The sequence below is a fragment of the Fusarium graminearum genome, chromosome 1 (assembly GCF_000240135.3).
Source record: "Fusarium graminearum PH-1 chromosome 1, whole genome shotgun sequence".
Taxonomy (NCBI): Eukaryota; Fungi; Ascomycota; class Sordariomycetes; order Hypocreales; family Nectriaceae; genus Fusarium; species Fusarium graminearum.
In genome coordinates, this window is record NC_026474.1 from 10,395,079 (window position 1) to 10,420,206 (window position 25,128).

The window sequence follows — 25,128 nt, forward strand, 5'->3', positions numbered from 1 at the left end:
ACGCTCTCATTCATAGACATGATAAGCATAGGAGCCCTAGTTTATAGCGATGAATTAATCAGACTTTCTTAAGGCTAGAAAGAAATCAAATAAAAGACAGTGCTTAAAAGAGTTCTCAAGAACCAAGAACTCACCGAGTCATGGTTAGATTAAAATGCCCTTTTGCTAATGACCTACCAGTATCTGAGATCTTAGCATAAGAGGCTTTTGAAAGTTTTGAACATTCAACTCAATTACGTTATGCATCAGTTTCTGTAACCTTTGACTCGTATTTAGATTTATAGCCAACGATAGGCTTGTCTACTTTGATTATCTAAATAACCCCAGGACAATGGACCATATTCAATATATACTTTCTTATTTTATTGAGGCGCCCTCAAAAACTCTACGCAGCCGCCCTCTCACATATTTCCAAGCTCTATCGATTGTCAATACAAACATATAAATAGAAAGGCTTGCGCCCATGTTCTGCCCCCTTTCCAACCTGCATCCAAACCCAAACACGCACAATTACATTCTGAACAAAGATGAGACTTAAAATACTAGGATGCCTCTTGGCGTTACTACCTTTGCTCATTCATGCCCAAAATGGCGAAGAGTACATAATCAACGAGTGGCCTACAGAATCCCGTCCAACTGTAGCATGGTACATCAATAACAATGCCGCATCACATGCCAAACGTGCAAGCGACCTAAGGAAGGCATTTTTCAGACCCATGTCGCTCAGTGCCTACGGAAGTCCAGCCGAGACCCGATACGCTGCGACTTGGATCAACGACGGAGCAATGGGCCAGCCCTGGCAGATGGGATGGGGCATGTCACTTAAAGCTTTCGACGAATGGGTTAGCAAGTGGAGGATGCAAGGCTATCGGCTTGTTATTATCAGTGCAAATGGACCAGCAGGTAAAGCTGCATTCCACGGCGTCATGGCATTTCCCTCCGATCGCCTCAAGTGGGCTTACAAGTGCGAGATCAAGGACCTTGACAAGTACATGGCAGACAAGGATAATAACGGTATATCGAGGGTCAACAGTTTCCGTATGTATGGAGAAATGGACGACAGAAGATATTGTGTTTTGCTCTACGAGAACAAGGGCAACGAGCGATGGGCACTGGAACACTCCGAGCCAGGCGCGATGCCAAATGAGAGCTGGGTCTCTGAATACAACTACCCACATGTATCGCGACAATTCCTACGACCTCACAAACTCTTCATTTCTGACGATGGCGTTATAACACCCCTGATAACTGACGTGAGTGTCGGAGGTTGGTCAGCCGCTGTTCGTCTGGACCAAGAGCAGATGGCCGAGGAGATCCGCAGACAAGGTCACCAGTGGTTCATGCCAATCGACATACAGGGAGCCTCAGGTCTCGGCAAGACGCAGTTTACTGCTGTCTTCGCTGAACGCATGCGATACCAGCCTCGGTTGTGGGCAGCGCATGGACAAGTTTCGGGTTTCAAGAACAACAAGGAGGCTAAGAAGGAGCTGGACATAACGATGAAGAAGTTCATGGTGGAGAACGGTATTCGACAAGCCCAAGTATCCATCGGTGCAAGAGGCCATGCCATGCTTGAGCGAAGCTATACCTGGGCCGAAACAGCTTACGGCAGCGTGAAACCTGACGATGTTTTCCTCATCGGGGGTGTCAGCAAGATGTTCCTATACGCGGCGGTCAAATGGTGCGTCGATCAACTACTAGTCGATTACGACACGCCCGTCTACAAATTGCTGGGTTATCGCAACCCCTTCGATGAGCGAGCAGAAGACATCACCATCCAGCATCTTCTTGATCACACAGCAGGTTACGACCGAGACGATTCTGGAGAAGCCGCCTTCGAATTCGGCAAGGTTGGACTGACACTGCCGCACAATGGCACAGAGCCCGCCACTCTTCACGACGTGATCAAATACAAGCTTAGGCAGAGGCTCGATTACAACCCGGGCGAGCGCTTCGTTCACTCTCATTATGGCTCACTGCTGTTGGGTGCAGTGGTAGCAAACCTCACCGAGATGCCCTACGTGGATTTCCTGAAGAAACATATCCTCGACGGCCTCGATGTCTCAGTGTTTGAGACTGACTCCAAGGCTCACTTGAAAGACAAGATTGTTCAACAAGGCTTGCAGATGGGTGTTGATGCTAGATATCCCAGGAAAGGGGAGTATGTTGCTGGAGTATATGGAGGAGATGGCGCCATTAAGGAAGAAACTGCCGCTGCCTTTTCTCTCCGCGCAAGTGCCACCAGTCTCATAAAGTTTGCTGGCCAGTATTGTAAGTATCCCTCTTCATTTTCACAAGCCAAACAAAGCTAACCAGTCTATCTACAGCCGTCGCAAGAATTGGTAAACGCCGGGATGGCTACCGCAGGGGAGGAATAGAAGGCGGATACGCCTACGTTGAGTCACATGGGGATTTTGACTGGGCTATGGTATTCAATACGAGGGAGTTTGCCTCCAAGAATGCAGTTGTACACCTCGCCCACAAGATTCGGAAGTTGATTGATAAAACCGTTGCGGAGAACAAGTATGGCCCATTCACACTCACATGCAACCCTGGGCCTGAAATTTTTGACAAGTCGTTCCCCGGAATGAGGGGGATATCCTTCGACAGTTTGGGCCATTTGCCTGATTGTACCGAGGAGGAATTGGATGAGATCATGCACGACAGGAAGGGTGGATAGAATGGAGAATCAGAGGAAATTATACACGGTCGGAAATAGAGGAATTGAACTAGTCTAGATTGTTATTGACTATCATTATAAGTGGAAACTTTGTTGAAAACTATTGCCGTTTCGCAGAGTGTAGCTCTAAGACTCATCTCCATCCCGCCCAGGCCAAAGAAGCTTCTTGCGAACAACTGCTGATACCATCCCGTATAACACCACAAACCACATGATCACTAGGAATACCGTCGAAACGCTCGCAACCCACTGAATCCCTTCGCTCTCAAGCTCTTGTCCGATATTTCCTGTGGCAAGGGTAAAACCGATATTGGGGAAAACAAGAGCCCACCAAGTCATGCTAAACTGCAACTTGCGCTTAAAAGCAGACGACAGGACGGCAAGGAGGGCGAATCCAAAGAACCAGAACCCAACACACCATATCCATATACTTAACCAAAGAGCTACTATCCGGAGAACATCTTGTGCCATCGGATATGTCGCGAAATAACCATAACCTTCCGGAAGTGCCCTGGACATGCCAATGATGGCCACAGAAGTGTATCCGGCTGGACCGACGGCGATAAACATACCAGGCCTCATCGCTGGTGCTGGTAAACCATCTTGCATCAGTCTGCCCACATACAATGGGTATATGAGGAATGCAACGGTCCACCCGAGGCCCTGAAACGTCACACCGGCCACCAGCATCGCCATTCGATGTTCCGAGCTTTGCGTAGACATGAGAGAAGACGCAAGGGTTCCGGTAAGCATTATTGGGAAGATGGGCAAAATCCAAGCGGGCGTCATGGAATGAATAGGAAGATGGGCCCCAGTGAAGAGGACAAAGTACTGGACTATGGCCGATAAGATCGTAACGCCAGCGTAGAGCCAAAAGCACACCCTCAGCGCATCGGCCAACCAGGGTCCTGCTGAAGGAACACCATAAGCACCTGCATTCGATATGATAGTCGCAATACTGAGCAGAGAGCACGGAAAGAAGAGACTCTCTGTCGGATGCATCAAGCTATTTCTCAGCGCATTCGGTGTCGTAGTAAATCGCAGGACAAGACCCGAAACAATAGTGAAGAAAAGTACTATCGTCAGGATAAAGTAGATCTTCCCGATAACCTCCAGCCCTTTGAATTGGTGTGGTGTAGAGTGCAGCAACAGTGCGATACCGCCCGTACTCATAACAAATGTGAACCAAGCCCAGGTTAAATGCTTGACGCGCTCTTTTATGCTGACTTTCTGCGATGACTTGAAGCGTTTTTGGCCGGCGGCTCGAGTGTGGCCTTCTTTCCAGTTGTCGTTGTCCATATCCTGGACGCGCTGTTTAAGGTCAAGACGACCATCTCCTTCAACCGAGAAGGACATTTTGAGACAAAATAACTGTTAATGAGTCATATAGAACATAGAAAGAAGAAACAACTAATTCAGTGGAAAGTATTATTCCAAAAACTTGGCCGAGGTCGAGTCTATGTAAGTGGTTTGATATCATCGGTCCACTGTTTGCGGTTCATCGATTATGGTAGCGTTGGCTTGCTGATGGGTCATCTTTAGTAGCCAACCGGAACCCATGCCATGATGATATCGAAACTCAATATGTAAATTCTGATAAGCCGATTAAACTGATGTTTATTCGATGTTGTCAATGCATATTGCATGTCATTGAGAAAAAAAAAGGCATGAATCGTGATTGTAAAAATTGTAGATATCGTCATTTGACACATAGTAAAGGTCCCACCATGAGTTCAAAACTCCATAATGTCAAGTCATGACGTGAAATATCCACCATTTATAACAGTTCCGCACGATACGCGTTGACGATACGGAACATCAGGGAACTCAAACTCTGCCTAGCAAGCGGATTACATAAAAACCGATATTGATTTAGTGGTTTACATAAACATTAGATCACTCTTAGTGTTTATGGAGCCTAAGAGTGGTCTAATAATTTTGTCTGGATTGCTTCAAGTCCCTACTTGTTTTGCTACCAGTCTGCCTAGCAGCTTAGACGATGCGGTAGTTGTAATAACCGGGCCGATCTCCAACACTAAGATACTCGTTCTCGTCTGTAAGAGCACCGAAAACACCGAAATCCTTGGTCTCCTTCCACGGATCCATGATACCCTCAAACAACTGAGCGTAGCCAATTCTACGATACTCTCCTTTTTCTAGTCCCCTAACGAGAGCCAACACATGAGCAGTTGGATCTTCAGCGAGGTCAACCCGACAATGAGTGACGGCCAAGTAGATGTCGATTTCCTCATCAGACACCAACGATGTAGGAACAGCGTCTAAATGAACCATTGTTATTTCCCCCTCAGCCCGTGCTTTTGCCGCGGCGTCTGTCTGATTTGGCATTGATACGTAACTTCGTGTGTATCGCAACTTGCCACCTGGTACAAACTTAGCAGCTTGTTCTGCAGTGAGGCGGTCCGAGAGGTCTATCACCACTAGACCATGGCGGGCTTTGATCAATGGGCCATGAAATACCAAGTGGCCTCCAGACACGGGGCCAAATTCAGAACCTATTGCCTCAACGAATGCCTCCCGAACAGTAGCCACAGCAGTCCATGGCTCTCCATGCGGCAACAGGTTAAAACCTATGTCTTTCATGCCAACTGAAAACTTCCCATTCTGGTTCGGTGTTGGTTCAACTGAAGCCCAGGACCAAGAAGGGCCACGGTAAAGTTGCGGTGGTAAGACCTTTCTCCCATCAATAACAGACCACAGTAGATCCTCTAGGAGGACCTGGCGCCATAGTCCCGCCAGGTATGAACCAGGAGGGATCTTTGCAAAGCTTTGATACAAAGCTGCGATGCCAGCAAAGGCTACCAGACGATCAGATTCAAAGGTGAGATCCCGTGACGTGTATTCCTGCAATAAGTCATGCCATACTCGAGATGACGTTCCCGTGGATTCGTTAGCAAGTAAGTATAGATCTCCAGGCGTCATTGTGTGGACATGGTCTCGATCGACATCAAATTCATATGCTTCGCAAGTCTCGTTTGAAGCATGGCCTTGCGACTTCATGTTTGTGGCTGATGTCCACCAAAGTTGATCTCGGGCCACGTGGATTGTTCTAGGTGATAGAATCCATTCCTGGAACGTCCAACCTCGACGGAATAGGGGCTTCGAAAGAACCTCATCACAAAACCCCGATCGGATTATAATTCGTACAGGTCCTGATGGGATTTCATCCTCAAAGCCTGTCCACGATGGAGTGATCTCACAGGGGTGTCTGAGCATGGAAGTCTGGTCTTTGAGTCCTGCAGCCGAATCCTGCGCAGCAGTAGCAGCGATAGTAACATATGACTGAGAATACACAGACGACATGCGTGCAGCTTCAGTTTGCCAATCATACTTGGAATCTTGTATAATGCAGAGGGAATCTATCCACACATACTCAATTCCAATGTCATTTGCCAACTTGATGGCGTCTTGAAATGTAGCTGGGATAGACGCGAACGGGATGTTGTCATGGAATGCCACTTCCCGAGCTTTCAACAACATGAGAGGCTGAACGGCGCCCCAGCGATGAGTGAGAGCGGAATAACGAGTTGAGGGATCAAGATTGACGGCATTCACTAGTTTGACTCTAGGGTTGCCTCCCGGACTTGACGATGGCTGACAATGAAGAAGCCTCGTAGGCAACTGAGGACGGAGGTTTGAAGTCGTGGTTGATGATTCCAGCCAACGACGTATTCGCAAAAGTGACTGTCGCCGGTCGAACACGGGTTTCCATATCGCCCTGTTGTCTTTGTCCCCAACGTCTGAAGTTGTTAGGTCTTTCAAACAGGATAGAGGAGATAGACTTACTAATTGCTTGAAATAGACTAAATCTATGATAGGTTACACCTTCCCAATTGTGTCCTGACCAAGAGACAAAAACGATCGTAAAAGATAATATACCGGTGAAAGCCACTTTTGACTGGATGACTGGGATGCCAACAAGATCCTTCTTCTTCATCTCATCCAGAATTGTGGAATCATAAAGAAACCCCTCAATAGTCAACCTCTCCCAGATCATGGCACAGAAGACGCATGTATCTGCCGATTCTTCCAGGTCTTGCAGATTATGGTGAAGATATGGCACCGGGGTTTCTTTTTCTGAAGCCTTGTCTAGCCTGGCTTTGCCTATAGTGCCACCCAATTTATCGAGGTTCTGGGAAATAAATCGTGCGGCCACAGTATCGATGAGACCATGCTGGGCCAGAACATCCGACGGCACATAGTGTCCCTCGAAGATGCCGGTGCATTTGGCGCAAAAGGTCGACTGTGGCATTGTGGAAAGTCTGCTCAAAATACTATGAAATCAAGTCCAGGCACCTGAAGCCCGCTTGAGGAGATAGAAGTCATTGGGGGCATACCAACAACGTCTTTGTCGACCAATGGATGCCCCTGGACGGGTGCCTACATCTGCAGGTCTCAGCCTATGGGCGATATTTCGAGAGCATAGGGACTATTGAACGTTTGCACACAAAATGTGCGCGTCAAATAAAGGTCGTGGTGAAATTCGTCATGTTGTTAGTGATTGTCTTGCTGTTGTTGATAGTTCCAGACCAGACGTCATTTGTCTTGCGTGGTAGGGAGATTGCTTTTTAAGCTGCAGCCAATTTTCTTAGGCATGAAGAGCGCTGGACGTTAGCGAACAAACAGCACTACTGATCTCTGGCACCTGAACCTGCCTCAACACCAAAACTTCCTCATAGTGACCTTCTCCTATTTAATCCAAAAGACGACTAAATCTGGTTGTTTGGGCAACATAATTATTCGAAACACTGCTGACCTTCAGATTGTGTCTTTCAATTCGGTCTTCTTCACTACCAGATATCATGGACAAATTCCTTATAAAAGCACCAATACGAACAACGCGTTTGAGTGCAGCCAGTGCCTCACGAAAGATCACTTCTCAGCTGGGGCCTGATGATGAGCTGGCTGTTCCTGATGAAAAGCGAGCATTAAAACGCCCTTCTCCTCGTCCGGATGAAGATTTTGACGCGTCTGAATCGGAAGGAGACGCGACTACTGAAAACGACACCAAGCAGCCTGCACCGAAAAAGAGGAAAACGCAGCCTTCAAGGAGTAAAGCTGAAACTTCAAAGATTCATGAATCTCTATTTTCTTCAAAAGGGGAGACAAGTCCAACGCCATGCACTCCTCCATCCAGGCAACACCAGATCACATATCACCGACCATTAATGCTGAAAGAGCCATCTTCTCGTCAGGCGCTTCTCACATGGTTTGACGGTGTCAGTACCAAACGTTCAATGCCGTGGCGCAAGGCCTGGATAAGTCCGGATGATCATGGTCAAGATGAACTTCGGGATCTTTTAGAGCGACGAGCATATGAGGTCTGGATTAGCGAAATTATGCTGCAGCAAACACGAGTTGCAGTAGTCATCGACTACTGGAACAAGTGGATGGACAAGTGGCCTACAATTCATGATCTTGCTGCCGCAAGTGCTGACGATGTTCTGAGTGCTTGGCGTGGATTGGGCTACTACAGTAGAGCGACACGGATTCACGAGGCAGCAAAGCTAGTGGTGAACGACTCGGTAATGAAGGGGCTACTACCTTCTAATACCAAAGACCTCGAGGACAAGGTTCCTGGTGTCGGGAGATACACTGCTGGTGCTATCTCATCCATTGTCTTTGGAAGGGCAGCACCCATGGTGGATGGAAACGTTTTACGAGTACTGAGCCGACAGCTTGGGCTGTTTGGCAATGTCAAGTCGAACAAAACCGTCATTGATACATTATGGGCTGCTGCCGACGCCCTCGTGCAAGCTATCGCGCGAGATGGAACCGACAAGCAGGAGGGCGAAGAAGTCGAGACAAGTGATCGGCCAGGGAGATGGGGACAAGCACTTATGGAACTCGGAAGCACTATCTGTATTCCTAAGCCGAACTGTTCCGAATGCCCCATCACTTCAACTTGTCGCGTTTATGCCGAAGGGAAAACGCTAGTCTCAAGCAAAAACCAAGACACGAAGATTGGAGATATCGAAGACATGTGTGACCTCTGCGAGTCTCTCGAAGAAGAAACCTTGGACGAGACGGAAGTCAAAGTGGAGGACACCAAGGCCTCGAAAAAGACCACAGCCAAGGGAGGTCAAGGCAAGCAGATGACACTCTCGGCGTTCGCATTCAAGGGGCCGACTGAAGACAAACCAGCTGCGGCCAAGGCGAATGCAGCCATAAGCCCTCGCGATATGGAGACAATTGTCGATCACGCACGCAAATTCCCACTCAAGGTGATCAAGAAAGCCGTGAGGGAAGAAGAAACCTTGGTGTGCGTGATCCGTCGAGCTGATGGCCAATACTTGATCCAGAAGCGCCCAGAAAAGGGGCTTTTAGCTGGTCTTTGGGAGTTTCCGAGCCATATCCTCCAAGACGCCAAGGAGGGAAGCACGCCAGCAAAGAGGCGTTCAAAAGCGCTGGCACATGTCTCTAAGCTCGCTGGTGAACATGGAGGCAAATCAGCGAAACCCAAGCATGTGGCCGACTTGGGCAGTGTACCCTGGCTTTTTTCTCATATAAAGCTCACGATGCACGTTCATCTCTTTACGCTCGAAGATGGCAGCTTGGATGATACTAAGTCGTTAACTAAGGATCGTTTGAGGTGGGCAACAAGTGAAGCCGTTGACGCAGAGTCGATGGGAACCGGAATGCGCAAGTGCTGGGCACTTGCAAAGGATCAGGAATAAGAAACAATATCAGTTGTAATATCACGAGCGTGTATCTTACAATGGTGTACTAGTCTAGGGTGTATAAAATAATTATGTATTATAAGATTTGGCGCATTTATTGACTATTTATACGGCAAGTTTGTCTCCTTGATCAGTCTTATCAGACTTAGTGAATATCCAGCGACTACAAAGAGTTTTACAAAATAGAACATCCAATTAATTAAACATATTTCGGTTCATTCTGACTCCATCAAGGCTTGTTGCTAATCTTGAAATAAATATTATAACTCATCATAATAACTATTTGATCTCATCATGAGTTCTCCAGGCAATCACGTGGGGCCGCGCTGTCACGTCCAAAGTAGAAACCGCCGCGTTAGGCAAAATGTGGAGACGCGTTGACACTTCATCACGACAGTACTTAACCGTCACACGTCGTCCAAGTCAGAAAAAAGGTCAATCAAAGATATGTTGAACAGTTTCTATTGGAAAGAATGACAAGTTGGTTTGCCTCAGGCCGTCCGGCCCTTTTTGATGCCATTAACAGCGCCTGCGAGTTGATTGATCAGCAGATTGCTTCAGGTACGTCACACTGGCTCGGCATGATGGAAATCTGCCTAACACAACGCAGATCTTGAAGCAACCAAACAAGAGCTCAACAAGGCTCTACAACGGCGAGATTACAACGCGTCTCGTATATCTGAATTAGCGAATGAAAATGCCAGATTAAAGGAACAATTGCGGCAGCAAGCATCTTCCAAGCCTGCTGGAAATAACAAGCAGACTCAAACCTCGTCTACTAGCAATCCCTCGGAAAATTCAGACGAGCCAGACTGGAAGCTTGAGTGTGCTAAAGTTAGCCAAAAGTTTAAGGCACTGTCGGCAAACTTCAAACAGGCAAAGGACGCCCTACGGAAAAGGAAGGAAGAAAGAGATCGATGGGTCGAGCACGCCACGGTGTTGGAGGAGAAGATCAAAACGGCGGAGAAAGAACGCGGTATCAATATTACAGAACGCCAAAACAGAAACACCCGAGCAACAACACTTCCTGCCGGAAGAACAGCAGAAGAAGCTGCATCCAGTCCCCACACGAGCTTCACTTCTGAAGCTGGTGTAGACCAAGCCGACTTGGACCTCCCTCCCTTGGCTGCTGCCTCTCTTCATGAGAACAACCAGCCACTTCCAGATACGAAGGCTGCTCACCCCAGCTCGGACGCGACACAAAGTGATGCGGAGTCAAGACACGATAACAACGAACTGCCAGAGTTGCCGCCCCAGAATTATGTCAAGAATTATGTCAAAATCAAGCAAGAGCCGTCATCCGATCCAATCATCATATCCGAAAGAGAGGTGCGGAAAAGAAAGCGCGACAATGAGGATTGTAGAGAGATGCCTCTGCAAAGGATAAAGGTAGAGGCAGACGAGCGCTCATCGAGTCCACTAGAGCCCTTGGGACCCGCTACTATTGTTCCAAACGAAAGTATAGACTTGGGGGATGTAGCACAACGACTATTGACACCACGAAAGCGCCGGGAACTGGAAGAGTCGCAAAAGCAAGAGAAGATCAAAAGCGAACCATTTGCAACAGCAACGACAACACCTCGAACCCTCTTCGTCAGGCCGGATCCTCCACAAATAGCTCGTCCAATCGAGCGAACTTATGCACTCACGCCGATGAGCGTGAATCGCAGAGTGGTTCGGCCGGGTAAAGAGAACCCCATCACACCCCTCAGAAAGGGGCTAGAACGTGGTATCTCAACCTTGGCCGAAGACGGGGAAGCCTACAGGAAGAAAAACGACACGGATGCAGCTCCTAAGGGGAAGCTGGATGCGTTATTGAATGGTTCTGCTGCTCAAGATGGTGCGCCTACTGGTCGACTGACTCCCCGGTCGGTTGCGAGGCCAAACACCATAGCAGAAGATCTTGCGATCCCAGGGCGGCGAGTGCTTCCATTTGAGGCGGCAGGCCGAGCTAAAGACAGACCTGCCGTTCAACAGATGCTAACACCCAACCGAACACCAACCATAGCTGCTACATCCAAGGTTACACCGCAAAACGTAAGATCTCCGCTGGCCTCTAAGCAAGGGGCGCAATCAGGGCTGCGGCATAAACCACTTTCTCAGCTACGTCCGGATGATTTCAAGATCAACCCTCAGGCCAACTTTGGGCATGACTTTGCATTTACTGATGTTGTTCGCGATCGAGACGAGAGATCTCGCATGCAAGGCTGCATCGACATGCACTGCTGCGGAAAGGAGTATCGGGAACTCGCCAAGTCTCACCGTCCTAAATCTCCCCTCACAGCTGCCGAACGGCAAGAAGAGCAGAAGTTGTTAGAAGAGTACTTGGGCGATTTTGCATACAAACTAGGAACCATGGATAAGAAGGAACGCGAAGAGTTGTGGGTTGAAGCCAAGATGCGCGAGCTTTCCAACAAGTACAATAGCCACCGCTACCACTACGCAAGAATGCGAAGCCCGCCAGGATTTTGGAACGCAGATTTTCCAGATACCCAAGAGCTAGAGCGGGAGAGGTCAGAGGCTGTTCAGAGAGAGAAGCAGACTGTTCGGGATAGGCATCGGGAGGCAATGCGTCCAGGTGGCAGATGGTTATTTCGCGATGAGTAACTTTGGAAGAGTTTTGATGTTTTGAATGGGAGTTTAGCGAGATTGGAAGATGTGATATCCCAAGTTTAATATAATGAACCAGCGTTTGAGTTTATATCCAGTAGTCTTTGCTTTGTGATGAGTCTATGAAGGAGGCCAGTGTGACTTGAGTTCATTAATGTCTTTCCTGTAATCCTATTATCAACTCGTTTAAAACCTTGGTTACTGGGATAAGGATTCTACCACTAATAGATCGAACGCATTCACGTTCTTACATGGATGTCACTTACAACATCGATCCAAGGCAGGGATCAAGATGACCGATGCCGGGGCTTGACCTGGCAGGAGTGGAGCACATACTTCAGTGTGCCCGGACTATGGAATCAAAGTTTCTGCCTCAGACAGCAACATTTGGGTTTGGTTGAATCTTTGGACTTAATTGTTGGTTGGCTCGTGCAGTGCCTGCTCGCTCCTACTTTGCGGCTCGACCTTCGTCTCAGTCTCGGTAGCAGTGCGCTCATAGGTCATCCCATCAGCTCAGCTCAGCGCCAGAGCCAGAGCCAGACACGCCAGACGCCAGACGCTGCCCCGGCCTCAGGTTGGATAATATTTTATTTCTCCAATACCGCCCCGGGCTTGTTTGTGCCTGTGCTGCACCATTTTACGCTACGCCTACCTTACCTCACCTGCCAAACTATCGCAACGCAACTTCAAGCGTCACCCCCGTTTTGCCTGACGCAACTCGGTCAAATCCGCTTTCTACTTTCCTCCTCAGTGCGTCTACTCTTCGCTTCCGGCCTTGTCTTTTTTTGCCCCAGGATTTTATTTACAGCATTTTCACTTCGTCTTTGTGCTTGTGCCGTGCGGCTTTGTTAACCCAACATCAGGCGCCTTTGTTCTCCTCCATCTCAACAGACGTATCTATCTTACCTTCGTACTTTTTTGCGGTCAATTTAGGCCGCCTCGCTTCCGGTGTCGCGTCGCAACGTTTCTCGCCCCTCGCTTTCTGAAGACCACCGACAAACTGAAGCCCGACGACTTCGAATCTTGCTCTGTCCGCAAGAGCAGGCTCACACGCTGTCAGCTAGGGTGTCGCACCAACTGGGCGACTCCCGTCCTCACTCGATCCCCAAGCCGGCACGATGAGTAACCGCCATCTGCCGGCTGGGCAGAATATACAGGGAGGATCTGGCGTCCTAGGTGCCGACATGGTCGGTCCTGGAGGGCCTCGTCGGAGGCAGCCTCCTCCCTTTGTTCCCCAGTCCCAGTACCAGCAGCAACATCATCACCATCAAGCCGTAAATCACATGTATAACAACAACTACATGAACTATGGACAGCAGCAGTATTATGGATACCCGCCGCAGTATCAGACAGGTCACTACCAGAACGCTCAGTACCACAACGCGCAGTATCAAGGTGGACAATACCAAGCTGCACAGTTCCAGAATGGCCAGTACCAAAACGCACAGTACCACAACGCCGGAATGCCTTCACCCGGTGCTTATATGGGCTACCAGCAGCACTACGGACGATCGCCGCCCGTTCACCAGTTTGTCCCCATGTCTGGTGTGAGCGTACCCCCGAGCTTCCCAACCCGCCCAGCTCAGCAACAATCTCCTGCTCTGCCGACTCAGCCTCCTGCTCCAGCCTCACTTCCACCCCAGACTCCTACTTCAACCCACTCGTCGCAGATAATTCCTACTTCAACCCCCCCGGTCACGCAGGAGACTGAGCCAGCACCCCCCGCTCCTCCTGTTGCCCCCGCTGAGCCCCCACGACAACCTTCACCCGTTCCTGTCCCTGCTGCTGCTGCTGTTCCTGCCCCTGTTCATGTTCATGTTCATATTCCTGTTCCACAGGAACCATTCCGTGCACCTGTAAGTCTTGGCAGTTTCAATGTATTAAACTAAACTAACTTCGCTCAGCTGCCATGGTACTCTCACCCGGATGAAAAGTTCCCTGTTCGAACTAAAAGGCCGGGGCGATGGAGGAAGCGTCTCAATGCGGACAGTGCAAATGTTTCCCTGCCGGCTATTGACCAACATAACGCTGCTGCAGAGCAGGCCAGCGTTCCCGAAGCCAGCTCTACCGAACCTTCTGTCTCGGCCCTTACACCCGCGACATCAACGGCTCCATCGGAGGCTGCGGCAACTCCTCGCCAGTCTTCCGAGACTCCTGCTTCTGTTCAGCAACGATCACGCGCCAACACCGCCACCAGCGCTACCTCAACTTCGACGAACCGTCCTGCCACACGCTCCTCCGCTACTCCCGCCCCTGCTCTTCCATCGCTTCCTAAGGCAAACACTAAGGATGCTAAGCCTGCACGTGCTGAAAAGCCGGTAAACGGCGACGCAGCTACCGAAAGTGCCCCTGAGCAGGAGGTCACCGCTGAAGATTCCGAGAAGCCCGCGGAGTCTGAATCAACCGCTGCTGGGCCAGCTCCTGCTGTCAAAGCTCCACCTTCTAGTTGGGCGAAGCTTTTCTCGAAGCCCGCTTCTGCAGCTGCTGGAAAGACTGAGGAGTCTAATGGCGCCGCTCCCGTTGACACTGTTGCTAATGGCCGTGCCACCGAAAGCCCTGCTGGAACCCCTAATGGAGCTGCTCCCAGCTTCTCGAAAGTTAACGCCAACTCCGTTGCGGAGGCTATTCACACGTTCCATGTTGGTCTCGCGGATCAAGTTTCATTCCTCGAGCCCCGCGGTCTGATCAACACCGGGAACATGTGTTACATGAACTCTGTACGTCGCGATCTATTTTTATTATCCGGGTCTTGAAGGGGCCTAACAAACTACAGGTTTTGCAAGTTTTGATGTTTTGTTTGCCATTTTATGATTTCCTCAACCAGATCAGCAAGCGTGCTGTTCACAGCTTCAAGAGCGATACTCCTCTTATTGATGCAATGTGAGTTACAAATATAAATGGCATGGTTTGAGACGCTAATGTAGGGCAGGATCATGTTTATGCATGAGTTCAAGACCATCAAGTCTGCTGCTGGTGTTGAACCTCTACGCTTGGCGCTGAAGAACGAGGAGCTTGAGCGTTACGGAGAGCCTTTCACTCCCGAATTCGTCTACGAAGCCATAAGGCAGCTTCCACGATTCGCTAGCATGAGGGTATGTGATTTTCCTCCCTAACAAATAATCTTACTAATGAGATATAGCGGGGCCACCAGCAAGATGCCGAGGAATTCCTTGGCTTCCTACTGCAGTCTCTTGATGACGAGTGCACTACAGTCCTCAAGAACTTTACTCCCGACGAAGCGGAGCACCAACTCAGTGCTGGTTCTGATGCTGGCGGTGCTGACGACTGGCTGGAAGTCGGCAGAAAGCAAAAGTCTGCTGTTTCTCGGTCCTCCGGATCTAACTCATCCAGCCCTATTTCCAGAATTTTTGGTGGTTTGTTGCGATCTGAGTTCCGTGTCCCTGGTTTGAAGGACTCCATCACTACTGAGCCTTATCAGCCCCTTCAGCTAGACATCGGATCCTCTGATGTGCGCAATGTTGTTGATGCGCTCCGAGGTCTTACTCGACCTGAGCGTCTTCAGGGAGATTTCAACTCTCCTCGTGGCAAGGAGGTCACGGCTACCAAGCAGGTTTTCATTGAGTCGCTTCCTCCCGTCCTCATCCTACACCTCAAGCGCTTCCAGTTCGACGCAGAGGGTAACGGAACTGTCAAGATTTGGAAGAAGATCGGTTATCCGTTGGAGCTTGAGATTCCCCGCGAAGCCTTGTCTCGGCAGAAACGCCAGACTTTAGGTGAAGAGGGAATGCCCAAGTACAAGTTGATTAGCGTGGTGTACCATCATGGTAAGAACGCTAGTGGTGGACATTACACTGTCGATGTGCGACGACAGGAAGGGCGCGAGTGGATTCGTATTGATGATACTTCCATCCGCCGAGTTCGAAGTGAAGATGTCGCTGAGGGCGGCGAAGAGGAGGAAGTAAAGAATACTCGTAAGGATGGCTCTTCATTGGGCAACCGGTTCGGTGCTGTTCTGGACGAAGACGCTGGAGATGATGACGGATGGAGCAAGGTCACTAGCCCTGCTGGAGGAGCAAAGAAATGGAGCAGCGTTGCCAACGGTACCAACGGCACTCCCAAGGCCGCCAAGCCGATCAAGGATAACATCAAGGACAACAAGGTTGCCTACCTGCTCTTCTACCAACGAGTATAAAGGGTTCTCGAGCAACTTGTCTCGAAACTATGTATTACTTACTGTCACTGATAGCCCCCATGCCCAAATACAGGTCATGGAGAAGGCGACACGATTGAACACGAGCTTAACGGCCATATTTGGATGGGGAAAAAGCACTATTTTAAGACGGAGTCGCATGCTGGGAGGTGACGAATTAGGGAAAATCGGGATCCGGTATCTGCGGCGTATGGCGTCGAGGGTTGGATTCTTTCCCATGAATCGGAAAAAAGGAAAGGGGGCGCTGGGGAGATGACGCCCTAGAGAGGCTGATCAGCCAGTGTGGAACTCATGTAAGAAGAGTTATGAAGGATGTCTTGATGAAGATGCATTGCAAACTTCCTTGGCAGGTGGTTTTCATAAAAACCGGTACTGATTTAGTGGCTGACATAAATATTAGAACACTCTTAGTGTATGAATGGCTTAAGAGTGGACTAATGATTTCGTCTGTCCTGCTTCAAGTCCCTATTTTTTAGTAGCCCGCCTGCTCGGGTAGATTTCCTGCGAGAACGACACAAGAGCTGATTGGGGATGGGCTTCTGGCGAAGTCGTTCGCAGATGGTATATTGTACATTACAAAAATTGTGCATGCATGCATGATATAGCTTTTCATATAAGAATTCACATACACTCAAAACCGATCCAATGGTCATGATATGTGCAAATGAGTCAAGTTAGACGTCTACATAGGATACACGGGAATTGTCTAGTCCGTTGAGGTGTGGCCGCCATTTCTCTAGGAGGCGGGCAATTCCCTCTTTCAACCACCGTCCTGCTCTTCAACTTCTTCCTACTGTCCTCCCAACCCGAGGGCCAAAAATAATTTAGTGCTTTCGGACGACAGCGATGGAGTCGAGCTCGTTCTTCTCAGCCTTCTCGGCGGCGACCTCCTCCATAAGAGGCTGGAGGTAGGGCTTGTCCTGTAGAGGGGGTGGCGAGTTAGTTGACGTTATTCATTCGTGATATATCGGGATCGTGAACTCTCTCTCCAATTGCCGAGGAGGAACCGGTAGAGAGAATAATCGATCGCAGGATTGTTTCATACCGCGGCGGATGTAGTCCACTGGTCCTTGGGGAGGAGCTTGTGCTGGTAACTGCACTGGACAGCACGTCGGATACGGTAGATGCGCTCGTAGGACTCGCGGTTAGAGAGGCGCTTGAGGGCAGCCTGGGCGGTCTCGTTCTCCTCCTCGAGGAGATCGTCGTATCTTTAAGACCCGCAGTCAGCCAAAACCATCCCAATATTTCGCCGTTTCCATCGTTTCGAGATCCAATTGGCGGCGTAGCAGGGAGGGGGAATTCGCATACTTGAGGCCCATCTGGCGGTACCCGGCAGTGTTGACGTACCAGGTAGCGGCGGGCTTGAAAAAGCGGGCAAGCCACGGCCGGCGGAGGATGAAGGGGGCGAGCGAGTACTTCATTTTGAATCGAGAGGAAGCAATTGACGTCCGGGGGTTGGGTTGAAGTGTCGTCTTCGTCGTCGGTCGGAAATGGCGCGAATTGCGGATGGGCTGAGGCGAGCAATTGCAAAACTTCCTGGGAGAGCTCGGGACGTCACGTGGTCTTGATGACCATTCCTTTGTCGTTCGCTGGCTGCGTCTACTCGGGCAGAAGGGGACCAAAATCGACGACTAAGGTATGATTGCACCGCCACAAAAATTTGGAGAAGAAATGTGGCTACTGGATTTAGCTGTGGCGCAGCACTATTTCGCACATGGCATCTGTGAGACAGTGGAGCATGACCGTCGATGAGGTGGGGGTCATTTTTATGTCCCGTGGGAAACCGGTTCGGGATAGAACGGCCAAAAATTAGATGAATATATGAAGCAGCAAGTAAGAAGGCAAGATATCCAGAGAAGATGCTATGGTTTACCGAGGTGTCATTCTATCTCATCATATGCACAATATGTACAGCCTGCCTGTTATACAACCTCACTTACCTCGGACGAAATTCCTCCTTGATTATATGCAGGCCTCGGGAACGTGTCGTCATTCCATCCCACGTCAAACAAGGGTTCAAGATCGATATCGGAGCTTACAGGCCACTGGGCAGGCGAGTTGCAGTGCCCAACGCTCGTGCTCTGATACCACATGCAGTCGAAATTGTGTATCGCACCCGCGCAGGTCCAAACGTATGCTTTTTCTTAGTGTCTGTTAGTCTATGCTGCGTTATTTTGAAGACCGGTTCGTCTATCGTCTCCGCTAATAAGACCGGCTTGCACCGGTGCAAAGACGTTGAGAAAGGAATTCGGTAAGATAAGCAGGGGAAACGCCCTTCTTTGTTCCAGAGTAATACTGTGATATGAGTAAGGCCAGCCAAGGCCTTCAGTGAATAAGTTATGTGAAAAATAAAATGGTGAGCAGAACCCTGCAAGTGCCGATTGTGCATCGCATGGCCAGGTAGAGCTCGCTTGTCCTGGGATACAAGAAAGAATATGCAGTAGAGTAAGTATGTTGAACTGTAGAGAAGGTAGAGTAAAGAGATAATAAATAATATGTTGTGAAACAGACTTATAGTCCTTCTCTCCTCTTTCTAATATTGTACATGATTAAATATCTAATAAGAATCTCTTGATAGGTTTATGAGAGGTTTAATGTCATGTCCAATTAATAGTGTCTGGATTTTTATGGCTCCCTTAGCCCGCCCCGTCCTGCTTTCCTCCGCTGATTTCCATCCTCCGCTCTATTTCGCCATCCAACGGGAAACTTGATTCTTCTTTCTTACTTCCTCTTTCTTATAACTTTGCATTACTCTTCACTCTGCGTCTATTTCAGCCTCACGATCCCTACTTTTTCGGCCATCGCCTCCCGCGTCTGCCTTTAACTTCCACCGGTTTCTCCGGTTCCAAGGCTCTCGCTTTTTCGACTCCCAAAGTCAATGGCCGGCGCCATTCGCTGAAGTGGGAAGCGGTCGGTCACGGCGCGTGGGAGCGAGCGTTCGTTCCCCCGCAGTACCTTTGTACCGGCTGCGAAGCTCCAACAGCGGCAGAAAGACGTCAGGCCTTTTTTCAAGACGGACGGGAACCGTCTTGTTTTTGGGGGCAGGATCGGTCCGGACACTGAGGAATTCTGACAGTTATAATCTCACAGGCTGCGGGCGATCAACGGCGTGCAGGAAGATTTATTGATAGTCTCTCTTGGTCTCGGTTCCCGAAATAAATCAAATCGACGTCTGCGACGGACCTCTGGGAAAGAAGAATTTGGCAACAGGCACAGCGACGATAACACATACGTTTGGGCGATAACAACGAACACCGACAATATCAACCTTCATTCTCGATTGTTGATATCGCATCGCACAACGAATAACCAAGCGAAAAGTAACAGGCGATCTCTTTAGCGAACAACTGGGATGTCGTCAACTGACCAGGTTCCTCCCGAAGCTGCCCAGTCGCCGTCTTCAGACTATGCTGCATCTTCTTACGGTTACGCATCCTCCGACGCCCTAATGTACTCCACGACGGTAACGCCAATGCACCGTTGGGCGCTAAACGCCTCCGACTCGCAGTTCAACGCTATCGCCGGCGCAGTGGGTGGTTTCACCTCAGGTGTTGTGACATGCCCACTCGACGTCATCAAGACCAAGCTCCAGGCGCAGGGTGGCTACGCTGCTCTCAACAAGGGACGACATGTTGGCCATCCAAAGTTATACAACGGCCTTCTTGGCTCAGGAAAGGTCATCTGGAGAGAGGAAGGAATTCGAGGTCTTTATCGTGGGCTAGGGCCTATCGTGATGGGGTACTTACCAACCTGGGCTGTGTGGTTTACAGTTTACAATAAGAGCAAGGGGTACATATCGCAACATTATGGTATGTTGCCACGAAATCGCATAAAAGAGACGTACTAATACTTCATCCTATAGACAACAGTCACATAGTCAACTTTTGGTCATCAATCATAGCAGGCGCCAGCAGTACAATAGTCACCAACCCAATCTGGGTTATCAAGACACGGCTCATGTCACAGAGCAACATTCGACACAACACACAGGATCATCATGCCGCATACTACCCGAAAGCGACTAGCACGCCAACAACACGACCAACACTACACGACTGGCACTACAAATCCACACTAGACGCGGCTCGCAAGATGTACACCTCGGAAGGTCTCATTTCTTTCTATTCCGGGCTAACACCTGCTCTTCTCGGCTTGACGCACGTTGCTGTACAATTTCCGACATACGAATACCTCAAAACTAGGTTTACCGGCCAAGGAATGGGCGAATCCAGCGAGCAAGATAGCAAAAACCACGTTTTCGGGATCCTAGGGGCTTCGATCCTATCCAAGATCCTCGCCAGTACCGCGACGTACCCTCATGAAGTTATCCGCACCCGTTTACAGACCCAACGGCGTCCGCTTGCCGGCGAGGAGTTCGCTCAGGGTATGGGAGTGACGGGTACAGGCCCCCGTGGCGCTCGAGCCCCTGCTGAGAAGCCGAGGTACCAAGGCGTCGTCCATACTTTCCGTGTCATACTGGCCGAAGAAGGGTGGCGAGCGTTTTATGCTGGTCTGGGTACTAACATGATGCGAGCTGTTCCAGCAGCAACAGTCACCATGTTGACTTACGAATATGTTATGAAGCAACTGTACCACACCAGGGCTGAAGCACGACATCTTTTACTAGATCCGACAGCAGAATCATAAGTTGCGGTAAAAAGCGAGAAATAACTGGAGTTGCAAGGGATTGGAAACGGACTGTACACCTGGGTTCATGGACGGAATAGGAGACGGAGCAAGGCTGAGATACCCTTCGTCAACTATAGGCTAGACAAATCTTGGTTCCTATCGTTGACGCTTTTCATACACAGAGCAATATGTACACAGCAGGCGCACACGGCTGCAGGCCCCTTTATCTTTTTTGGACAACAGAGACATTGAGTTGCAGCAAGGGGCTGACGAGTTTCGGGCATGGCGAATTTGGTGCAGCGCTGGCATTAAGAGGAGTTTGTTTTCATATTGCTTGAGAAATTAGACAACAAATCATAAAAATTACGATATGCCCTTGAAAGTCAATGAAATCCAGCCGGTGAGCGATTCGCTCCGTGCGCCGTTGTATGCTCTTTGTCTTTGTTTATGATGAACTACGCCTTGTAGTACGTTCACCATTCGCTGGCAATCTTGATGAACGCTATGAAGATATTAGTTGGTAGACGATGAGACAAAGGAGTCACATACTGCTTGTTCTCGGGCAGAGTGTATGGATGAGCGAGTGTATCTAGAAGACATTAGTTTCTTGGCCACTCGGATTTTTAGTAAAACTTGTATGAGATAAGATGGCAATTTTTCTTAGATGAAGATCAATTTGAGAAACATGTGAATATGAAGGAATATCTTCAAAGACTGCGCTTTGAAACACCACGCCACTTTCTTCACTCACACAAACAAGACACAGGCCATGGTAAAGGCAGCCCCTGGGGCCATAAATTTCTATTAAATACTGTTAGTCCAACAGACTTGATTTGATACACCTGATGTAGTGAGTTCTTACTCGAGGATTCATGTTGTAAAGTTTTGCAGCACAGATTAAATGTTGCAAGTGGTGGTAACTTATCGTCTCATCTTACACAAAGTAAACTAAACGGATGATCTCGGCAAGTGCTGTAGTGATACTCATTAGATGCATAACTTCAATTGATGAATGACGTCTACCGGTTTCGAGCTCCGCTTTCGCGCGATTTCCACTTCAAATCATCTAAGCGAAAATGAACTTGGCCCGTGCGCCTTCCGCTGCCGAGCAAAGTGATGGTCCAAGCTCCCGGAAGCTTGTAAAGGCCTGGAACAGGCTCTATTGGTCCCCCGTCCCCCAGATGAGACATGCCGTATTTGGGGGGGCATCAAATGCGACAGCAACGGACAGGGCCAGCCCAGCCCAGGTCACTAGGAGGCAGGTAGGCTTCTCCATTTCCCTGGACCTTCTCGTCTCCTCCTCCCAGCGCCCAACCTTCTTCATCTTTTTGTTTTCTCATCTCTTTCTCTTCCGCTTTTTTTTTTTTTCATTTTTGACGCGTCTTCGTAGTCTTCACACGGTAGTTTTTATCGCAAATTCATCTCCGTGTTTTGCTTTATCTCGTCGCATACAGCGCATCGCATCGCATTATCACAAAGTCGCATATTTCCCCCCCCTTTCACACATCACCATGCCTGTTGAACTTCGTAAGCGCAAGGCGCCTGCTGCCCCTCCCCCTCCTCCTGTGAAGAGAAAGGCCACTGGAAAGACCGGAAAGGCTGCCAAGGCGAAGGAGGCTGCTGCAAAGGTCGCAGAGAAGGAGGACAATCCTGAAAAGGTAGAGGAGCCCAAGGAGGAAACCAAGGAGGAAGCTAAGGAAGAGGAGAAGACTGAGGAGGAGCCCAAGACTGAGGAGCCCAAGGCGCAAGAAGCAAAGAAGTCGGGCGGCAAGGTCGAGGTTGGCGACATTGTGGACCTTGATACCTTTGGAGGCGAGATTGAGACCAACGATGGCGACAAGACCACCTTGAAGAAGCTCGTTGATGAGAGCAAGTCTGGCGTCGTTCTCTTCACCTACCCCAAGGCATCTACTCCTGGTTGTAAGTTTTCCATTACCGTCCCATCCGAATTCCCATCTAACTCCTCCACAGGCACAAAGCAGGTCTGCTTCTTCCGCGACTCATACGAGCCTCTCACCAAGGACGGTCTGGCTATCTACGGTCTCAGCACCGACTCTCCCAAGGCCAACACAACCTTCAAGGAGAAGCAAAAGCTCCCTTACCCACTATTGTGCGACCCTAAGGCTACCCTTATCGGCGCCATCGGTCTCAAGAAGGCGCCCAAGGGAACGACGCGTGGTGTCTTTGTGATTAGCAAGGAGGGCAAGGTCCTCGTCGCTGAGGCGGGAAGCCCACAGGGTACTATGGACCGTGTGAAGGCTCTCGTTGAAGAGTTGGCTAGCAAGTGATTGTGAGGCATTGGTATATATATAGGCAAGTGTTTTGTGCGGTATTTTTAACGGGTCAGTAGCAATCGGTATTTAATTTAGTAAGGTACATATGTCTGGAATCAACCAGACATTAAAGAAGGTTTATAGACCATAGTAATTATATGACTAGACTTTTCGAGTGACCATTTCTGAACCTCTGGAAATATCCAAACTACAATACATATGCTGAACCGAGTCAAGGCTCGTTAAATCTGTAGGTGCGTTTTCGTGTCACACATTTTTATTACTTATTCGTCGGTCTCAAACATGTCTCCAAGCATACTTCGTTCTTATGTGTCTGAGGGTAACGGACGATGTAGGTGTGTCGACTGCAACATAAGTTGAACATGACCAACACACCACAATAACACAATCAATTAATACTGGAATATGTTATAAGAGACTCTATCACAGAAGGTACAGTAATAGCCAATATTCTCCTAAAGTCGGCCTCCATGAGTTATTCCATCAATCAATGCTGCAGCTGCATCTGCTGCAGGGTAACCAACATTACATCGGTGGAGCCTCGGATAAATCCACCAGTCAGCCAATAATCACGACGGCATTTCAAGTTGGAAACGATTCCATCACTCGAACCTCAACGACAGCCTCCATCAGCTTACCAGCCGCCATAATGTCGTCCCAAGTGGCCAAAGCCGCCAGCAACGTGGTCAGCATCGCCAAGGTACGAACTACGAACACCGCCTCGGGTCCAATGCCTCCCAATCGCCTCGACAACTGCCCCTACCTCCGAATTCACTCGCACATCATGACATACACAAACCGCTAACAGAGCTACCACTCCTACAGAAGCAAACCGTCCAGTCGACTGGTATCTGGGAGACCTTCCGCCGCTTCCTGGCCATCGACCCCGAGCGCTCCAACGGTGTCCCTCTGAACCCTCACTTCCGCAACCCTCCCCCCGGCGCCAACGACCCTCTCCAGTACGAAGACCCCGTTACGCTGCCCGCTGGCGACATCGCCGACAACCCCTACTGGAAGCGCGACAACCGCCGTAACTACCCCCAGCTCAGCGTCGTCAACCAGTCCCAGTTCGCCCAGCTCCTCACCATCGGCAGCGCTGAGGCCCCCAAGGTCGATCTCATCGGCGAGGCCGGCGAGAAGCAGCTCGTTGCTGTGAAGCAGGAGTCCGAGACTGGTCTGGCCAAGGCTCTTGAGAAGGCGAGCAACGCGACCAAGGATGTGTTTGTCAACGGCATGCCTCCTCTGCCCAGTGGCCAGACTCTGAACACCGGAAAGTGGGATGTGCACAAGTATGAGCTTGAGGAGTCATCTTATGGTGAAGGGTACGTTTATCGAACGAGAGGGAATGTCTGGAGAGATGCTAACAGTTCGCAGATACCCTTGCAGATCATTCAAATAAATTAGAAGCGAAGGAAGATGTTGTGTATACAAATTATGAGGTAGTGAGGGTATAGAATTTCCATTGACAATGCAGATGACTTTCTTTTTTTCACATGAGTACCGAATTTGCTTCTGTCCTAACTGTTATGCGTCCAACCGACCTCCGATTTTGCGTATGGTGCTTCACGGGCTTGACACTCCAGCTGTCTCGTTTCCACCACCCGTCATCCTCTCAACAATCTTGGCCTTTCCCTGTGCTCTCTTAACCCGATCATCAAAGTCTTGAACCGCCTCATCCGAGTTCTCTGTCGAAAGTGTCTCCGGTTCCACGAGGGCGTACAGAGTGTTGATGTTCTTTTCAAGTCTTACGTTTTTAGGCAGCGGTGGCAGCGTGCAAGTCTCGGATGAAGAAGTCTTTTCCTTTTGTGGTATCCGGTTCGCCCAAACGACGGCTTTGCTGGCGAGGCGACCACTCTCGAGGAACTTTTCAAAGCCCTTTTGCATGCCAAACGATCGTCCCTCGATTCGCCCCGCTTGGATGCCGTCTTTTATGCCAAGTTGGTAGCCTTCTGAGTAGAAGCGTTCTTCGAGGTTGAGGACATCCTCAAAGGGATCAAAGGAGTCTGTTTGTCTTGTTTCCATGGTGATATTTTGTTTCTTTGAGCT

General features: G+C 49.5%; 12 protein-coding genes across 12 annotated transcripts; 8 read left to right on the top strand and 4 right to left on the bottom strand.

Moving 5' to 3' along the window:
- Nucleotides 1-527: 527 nt before the first annotated feature.
- FGSG_10287 (uncharacterized protein) lies at nt 528-2,765 on the top strand (the record flags this gene model as incomplete). Its single annotated transcript, XM_011320944.1, has 2 exons — nt 528-2,271; nt 2,328-2,765. 2 exons carry the CDS (start codon nt 528-530, stop codon nt 2,678-2,680), a joined length of 2,097 nt encoding a protein of 698 aa, XP_011319246.1. The 3' UTR covers nt 2,681-2,765.
- Nucleotides 2,766-2,806: 41 nt separating this feature from the next.
- Nucleotides 2,807-4,036, bottom strand: FGSG_10288 (uncharacterized protein; the record flags this gene model as incomplete). Its single annotated transcript, XM_011320945.1, has 1 exon — nt 2,807-4,036. One exon carries the CDS (start codon nt 4,034-4,036, stop codon nt 2,807-2,809), a length of 1,230 nt encoding a protein of 409 aa, XP_011319247.1.
- A 636-nt stretch (nt 4,037-4,672) lies between these two features.
- Nucleotides 4,673-6,950, bottom strand: FGSG_10289 (uncharacterized protein; the record flags this gene model as incomplete). Its single annotated transcript, XM_011320946.1, has 2 exons — nt 4,673-6,453; nt 6,485-6,950. 2 exons carry the CDS (start codon nt 6,948-6,950, stop codon nt 4,673-4,675), a joined length of 2,247 nt encoding a protein of 748 aa, XP_011319248.1.
- Nucleotides 6,951-7,500: 550 nt separating this feature from the next.
- Nucleotides 7,501-9,375, top strand: FGSG_10290 (uncharacterized protein; the record flags this gene model as incomplete). The annotated part of the gene is made up of 1 exon (XM_011320947.1): nt 7,501-9,375. The coding sequence occupies one exon, from the start codon at nt 7,501-7,503 to the stop codon at nt 9,373-9,375; it is 1,875 nt and encodes a 624-aa protein (XP_011319249.1).
- A 476-nt stretch (nt 9,376-9,851) lies between these two features.
- On the top strand, nt 9,852-11,985 carry FGSG_10291 (uncharacterized protein; the record flags this gene model as incomplete). Its single annotated transcript, XM_011320948.1, has 2 exons — nt 9,852-9,939; nt 9,989-11,985. 2 exons carry the CDS (start codon nt 9,852-9,854, stop codon nt 11,983-11,985), a joined length of 2,085 nt encoding a protein of 694 aa, XP_011319250.1.
- A 1,121-nt stretch (nt 11,986-13,106) lies between these two features.
- Nucleotides 13,107-16,141, top strand: FGSG_10292 (uncharacterized protein; the record flags this gene model as incomplete). Its single annotated transcript, XM_011320949.1, has 5 exons — nt 13,107-13,844; nt 13,923-14,705; nt 14,813-14,868; nt 14,918-15,080; nt 15,140-16,141. The coding sequence occupies 5 exons, from the start codon at nt 13,107-13,109 to the stop codon at nt 16,139-16,141; spliced, it is 2,742 nt and encodes a 913-aa protein (XP_011319251.1).
- FGSG_10293 (uncharacterized protein) lies at nt 15,305-17,661 on the bottom strand. Its single transcript, XM_011320950.1, has 3 exons — nt 17,468-17,661; nt 17,205-17,367; nt 15,305-17,079 (listed from the first exon to the last, which is right to left on the bottom strand). The coding sequence occupies exons 1-3, from the start codon at nt 17,578-17,580 to the stop codon at nt 16,984-16,986; spliced, it is 372 nt and encodes a 123-aa protein (XP_011319252.1). The 5' UTR covers nt 17,581-17,661; the 3' UTR covers nt 15,305-16,983.
- Nucleotides 17,662-18,018: 357 nt separating this feature from the next.
- On the top strand, nt 18,019-18,495 carry FGSG_10294 (uncharacterized protein; the record flags this gene model as incomplete). The annotated part of the gene is made up of 3 exons (XM_011320951.1): nt 18,019-18,291; nt 18,340-18,410; nt 18,471-18,495. The coding sequence occupies 3 exons, from the start codon at nt 18,019-18,021 to the stop codon at nt 18,493-18,495; spliced, it is 369 nt and encodes a 122-aa protein (XP_011319253.1).
- Nucleotides 18,496-19,511: 1,016 nt separating this feature from the next.
- FGSG_10295 (uncharacterized protein) lies at nt 19,512-20,806 on the top strand (the record flags this gene model as incomplete). The annotated part of the gene is made up of 2 exons (XM_011320952.1): nt 19,512-19,968; nt 20,022-20,806. The coding sequence occupies 2 exons, from the start codon at nt 19,512-19,514 to the stop codon at nt 20,804-20,806; spliced, it is 1,242 nt and encodes a 413-aa protein (XP_011319254.1).
- A 1,391-nt stretch (nt 20,807-22,197) lies between these two features.
- FGSG_10296 (uncharacterized protein) lies at nt 22,198-23,227 on the top strand. Its single transcript, XM_011320953.1, has 2 exons — nt 22,198-22,708; nt 22,760-23,227. The coding sequence occupies exons 1-2, from the start codon at nt 22,300-22,302 to the stop codon at nt 23,074-23,076; spliced, it is 726 nt and encodes a 241-aa protein (XP_011319255.1). The 5' UTR covers nt 22,198-22,299; the 3' UTR covers nt 23,077-23,227.
- Nucleotides 23,228-23,714: 487 nt separating this feature from the next.
- Nucleotides 23,715-24,572, top strand: FGSG_10297 (NADH-ubiquinone oxidoreductase 21.3 kDa subunit). The gene is made up of 3 exons (XM_011320954.1): nt 23,715-23,782; nt 23,908-24,404; nt 24,457-24,572. Exons 1-3 carry the CDS (start codon nt 23,732-23,734, stop codon nt 24,479-24,481), a joined length of 573 nt encoding a protein of 190 aa, XP_011319256.1. The 5' UTR covers nt 23,715-23,731; the 3' UTR covers nt 24,482-24,572.
- Nucleotides 24,573-24,645: 73 nt separating this feature from the next.
- On the bottom strand, nt 24,646-25,104 carry FGSG_13736 (uncharacterized protein; the record flags this gene model as incomplete). The annotated part of the gene is made up of 1 exon (XM_011320955.1): nt 24,646-25,104. The coding sequence occupies one exon, from the start codon at nt 25,102-25,104 to the stop codon at nt 24,646-24,648; it is 459 nt and encodes a 152-aa protein (XP_011319257.1).
- Nucleotides 25,105-25,128: the final 24 nt, after the last annotated feature.

Coding starts and splice junctions, on each gene's coding strand:
- FGSG_10293 (XM_011320950.1), bottom strand. CDS start 17,580: ATGAAGTACTCGCTCGCCCCCTTCATCCTCCGCCGGCCGTGGCTTGCC. Junction 17,368..17,467: donor TACCGCCAGATGGGCCTCAA/GTATGCGAATTC, acceptor CGGGTCTTAAAG/ATACGACGATCTCCTCGAGG. Junction 17,080..17,204: donor AGTGGACTACATCCGCCGCG/GTATGAAACAAT, acceptor CCCCCTCTACAG/GACAAGCCCTACCTCCAGCC.
- FGSG_10297 (XM_011320954.1), top strand. CDS start 23,732: ATGTCGTCCCAAGTGGCCAAAGCCGCCAGCAACGTGGTCAGCATCGCC. Junction 23,783..23,907: donor ACGTGGTCAGCATCGCCAAG/GTACGAACTACG, acceptor CCACTCCTACAG/AAGCAAACCGTCCAGTCGAC. Junction 24,405..24,456: donor GAGTCATCTTATGGTGAAGG/GTACGTTTATCG, acceptor AACAGTTCGCAG/ATACCCTTGCAGATCATTCA.
- FGSG_10296 (XM_011320953.1), top strand. CDS start 22,300: ATGCCTGTTGAACTTCGTAAGCGCAAGGCGCCTGCTGCCCCTCCCCCT. Junction 22,709..22,759: donor CAAGGCATCTACTCCTGGTT/GTAAGTTTTCCA, acceptor ACTCCTCCACAG/GCACAAAGCAGGTCTGCTTC.